The sequence below is a fragment of the Dendropsophus ebraccatus genome, unplaced genomic scaffold, assembly GCF_027789765.1.
Source record: "Dendropsophus ebraccatus isolate aDenEbr1 unplaced genomic scaffold, aDenEbr1.pat pat_scaffold_264_ctg1, whole genome shotgun sequence".
Taxonomy (NCBI): domain Eukaryota; kingdom Metazoa; phylum Chordata; class Amphibia; order Anura; family Hylidae; genus Dendropsophus; species Dendropsophus ebraccatus.
In genome coordinates, this window is record NW_027209948.1 from 92,618 (window position 1) to 96,577 (window position 3,960).

General features: G+C 43.0%; 1 protein-coding gene across 2 annotated transcripts; it reads right to left on the minus strand.

Moving 5' to 3' along the window:
* Nucleotides 1-229: 229 nt before the first annotated feature.
* LOC138775884 (uncharacterized) lies at nucleotides 230-2,080 on the minus strand. Of its 2 annotated transcripts, XM_069956065.1 has the most exons (3): nucleotides 1,796-2,080; nucleotides 1,419-1,565; nucleotides 230-1,277 (listed from the first exon to the last, which is right to left on the minus strand). In XM_069956065.1, exons 2-3 carry the CDS (start codon nucleotides 1,526-1,528, stop codon nucleotides 389-391), a joined length of 999 nt encoding a protein of 332 aa, XP_069812166.1. In that variant the 5' UTR covers nucleotides 1,529-1,565; nucleotides 1,796-2,080; the 3' UTR covers nucleotides 230-388. The 2 variants fall into 2 exon arrangements, with proteins under 2 accessions (XP_069812166.1, XP_069812167.1); XM_069956066.1 differs by lacking the exon at nucleotides 1,796-2,080 and having other exon boundaries at nucleotides 1,419-1,604.
* Between the last annotated feature and the right edge of the window lie 1,880 nt (nucleotides 2,081-3,960).

The window sequence follows — 3,960 nt, forward strand, 5'->3', positions numbered from 1 at the left end:
TAGTGCGCACCCTGCTGGTCACTCCATAGGAAATGCACATGTTTTGATCACATCAATCTTTCAGCACACTAGGTTCAAAGGACTATACAATTAACATTAGCATGATGTGACCATGCTCGATAATTACTGGCCAGTAGTATATCGAGTGAGGTAATGTGTATTTTCGAACACTACTATGTGGGAACACACAACATGTTTTACATACATTGAAAAGGCAGACACATTGTTTAGTCGAATAAGAAAATATATTTTTTGTTTTAGTAAAAAGAGAATGAAAATTAAATATCAACCAATACATCGGGTTCAAACAACAAAAGAAAATAAAAAAACACACATCCCAGAGACAGGTGACATACATGCGGGAAAACATCAGTCCTGTGGCCGTGGCTCATAAGGGAGGCTGTGAAAGGGGCACGGGCACGGCGCCTTCAGGAGTCATGAAGTAGTCAGCAAAGAGGTTCCTGACCACTATCCCGCGGTTGAGTTGTCTCCCTTGGCCATAGTTGATAGGGGCACTAAAAGCTGGCAGTGTCTCCACGTTCACCTCCGGGGTGGGAGCATAGTCCCGAAGGTAGTTGTGGAGAACACAGGCAGCTTTAATGACCATGTCAACTGTGGCCAATTTCAACTGCAGGGCAGTGGTAAACACTCTCCACTGACTAGTCATGATCCCGAAGGCGCACTCCACGAAGTTACGTGCCCGGCTCAGCCTCCGGTTAAATAGTCTCCCCCGTTCATCCAGCCCTCTCCGTGGGTAAGGGCGCAGCAGGTTGTTGAGTAAAGGGAAGGCTTGATCCCCTACCATGACGAATGGAGCGGGATGCGTGGTACCCGGAAGAGGAGTGGGAGGAGGTAGAGTCACGTGATCTAAGAGTATGCGCCGCCCAAACTCTGATCTCAGTAGCGCCCGGGAGTCCCCAGTACTGCCATAGGAGCCGACGTCGATGGCAAGGAAACGATACGTGGAATCAACAACCGCGATCAGGACCACAGAAAAAAATTTCTTATAATTGAAATACTGTGATCCTGATCGCGGTGGTTGCTTCACACGTATGTGCTTACCATCAACCGCCCCTATACAGTTGGGGAAATTGGCCACAGACTGAAAGCCTGCTGCTGACTGCAACCAAATCTCCCGGGTCGGACTGGGCATCACGATGGGCTGCAAATGCTCCCAGATCAGGGCGCACGTGCACCTCACAATTCCAGAGATGGTGGACGTACCAACCCTGAATTGGAGGTGCAACGAGACATAACTCTCCCCTGTCGCCAAGAATCTGTGAAAAAATGAAAAATAGTATTTTATGATTCTATTTCACATTCAGCTACATATTAAATTATTACATATTTTAACACTATATTAGATTTCACTACAATTACATGAACAAATAGTTCGCATTAAAATAAAGCATCTTCACCTTAACGTTATGAGCAGACGTCCCACAGGAGGGATGGATTTCCGCATGTAGGTGTCCTGTCTCTGGAGATGTGGGGTCAAAATGGAAAGTAAATTATCAAAGGCCTCCATAGGCAGGCGCACGAAGTCCTGGAACTTGTCAGGATGTCTGCAACAAATTAAGAAAAATATTGATCACTAATATTACACACAAACACACATCATAGGAAGATGTCATACGGTTTACAAATGTTGAAATTAACATCAAACGTTGTAAGGATAAACAAAAAACATAATAAAATTATGGACTTTGGGGTAAACATTTGTGGACAGTAACCTTTACATTTGCAATATTACATTCAAAGATTTGACGACTTTGATGTATTCAAATCGACATACCGTCGCAAATCATCATACAGGCAACCAATGTGGCCCCGGGTCTCCCTCCGAACATTGATGGGGTGGACCCAATATCGCCGTCCCACCTCCTGCAGACGGCGCTGCTCTGCGTCTTTTTGCCTCTGAGAAGAATTTTTAAAAAATTAAATTTATTATTTTTAAGACATCTCAATTAGTCACAAAATTATTACACAGTTGCATTTAAGGACCTTTGGTCAACAGTACTTAAGGGAGCTTGCATAAACAATACATTTAAATCAATGTTTTACGGATTATAAGCCTAAACAGTTTGTAAGGCTAGTTTGAAATAAGTTACATAAAGCTTTAAAAAAAAAAAAAAAAAAAAAAAAAAAATATATAGAGACTTACACACAAACGCTGGTAATAATTACGCATCTTCCACAGGATCGAAAGCACCACGAGCTGGTGCTTGCGGCGCAGCCTCATACGCCGGGCTGGCCCATAGGGCGCATTATTAGCGCCATCAGACATCTTTTTTTTTATTTTTTTGGCATTCAAAACACTACAAGCATATGGGCGTACTTCGCGAGTGGGCGGAGATTTTATAGGGATGTGGGTGTGCTTATTTGGCCCGGGGGCAGATTCATGAATCAAATACATGCTTTTGAGCGGGGCCAAACAAGCCAAGACACATCATGACACTACGGCCGGACTCTTACGATAAGACCGTAAGTGGTTTTCAAATACAGCCGCCAGACCACCCGGAGATGTACGGGACAGAAATTTTAACGCCCGCACTGTTACTACGTGTGAAACCGGCCTTACGATGTTTCCGCTCTTTTAATTCGGACTGATAGATGTCCAGATGTCTTTGTAAGCGAGTCTCGTAGTTCGTAAATTCCGGATTGCTGCTAAAGAACTTTATTTGTTCCAATTGGGTTTCTAATTGGGTGTTAAGTCTGGAAAAAACGATTCGTTCGTGATTTAGGAGGTGTTCAAGCATTCGTATAGAATTGTTTGTCATCAGCTCATACCATCCTTTCATGAACTCAGTGTCTTCCTGATGGGAGTTTGGTTTCAGATTTATGCGCAGTCCTCTGTAGACTAGTCTTTGCTGAACATACGTTTCCAAACTACTAATCTCCCACCAGGATCTGATGTAATTTTTATAAGTTTTTTGCAACTCCTTGAAAGCAGTGTTGATGTCTACACTGTTTAAGGGTAGGTCGCTCAAGGAGAATACCTGTGTGGCCGCTGATAGGAGGGATTCGTGAGACAATTTATTTGCTAGAAAATTTGCCATTGCACAATTAGTGACTCATAGATAATTCTTATCCCAGGTATTGTTCTGGGGTTAGGATCTGAGATGAGAGGGATGACTCTCGGGTTTAGGATTCGGATGATTGATCCCTATCCCAATAGGCAGTAATTCTTAAGTGTTTATATGTTGTTGCACTAGGCAACGATTACCAGTTCCCTATGGAATTTAAAACTTAACTTTTAATAGTTGAAACTTAATAACTACAAACGTGCTGATATTTACAGTGCTATTGTATAAAAATAGTAGCAGCTGCGGGTTCCACCGTAGTAAATTGATCAGTATATGAATATCTATAGGCGCTGTTCACATATGTGCGGTATCTGATAAATCAATGGCGTGGTAGCGCTATTGGAAAAATGACTCTCCAAACTGAGAAGACAGGATAGTCCTCTTATAATTGTCGAGGTACGTTATACTGACAGGACTTAGCGCTCGCCAGTTTATCGCAGAAAGAAGGACAGCGCTTTTTATACACCAGTCTTACAAGAGAGCTACTGTATATGAAGGATCGCCGGCCGGCCTTATATTGGATCAATGCTCAAATAGGTAAGACTTTAGTGTAGATGAGTGCATACAGCATAACTATATAGGCATTTGATATGCTCTAAGTTAGATCTGAATGATGCTGTGTGCTGGGCACCTCAGATACTGCTGTGTGTTGGAGGTACACAGCATGAGGTATAGCGGCGCTGACTATGTGAGATAGCCGATCGGGTAGGCTAACTGCAGTGCCCGTCGCTATTGTAGCAGCCGCTTGCAATGATACTGTATTTCATATACTGATGTCTAAGATATATCACAGTCGTGATTGGAGCAATGACAGAGATCGGTTATCCCATACTGCTAACTATGTTTAAAATATCATGCCTGATGGACCTGACTA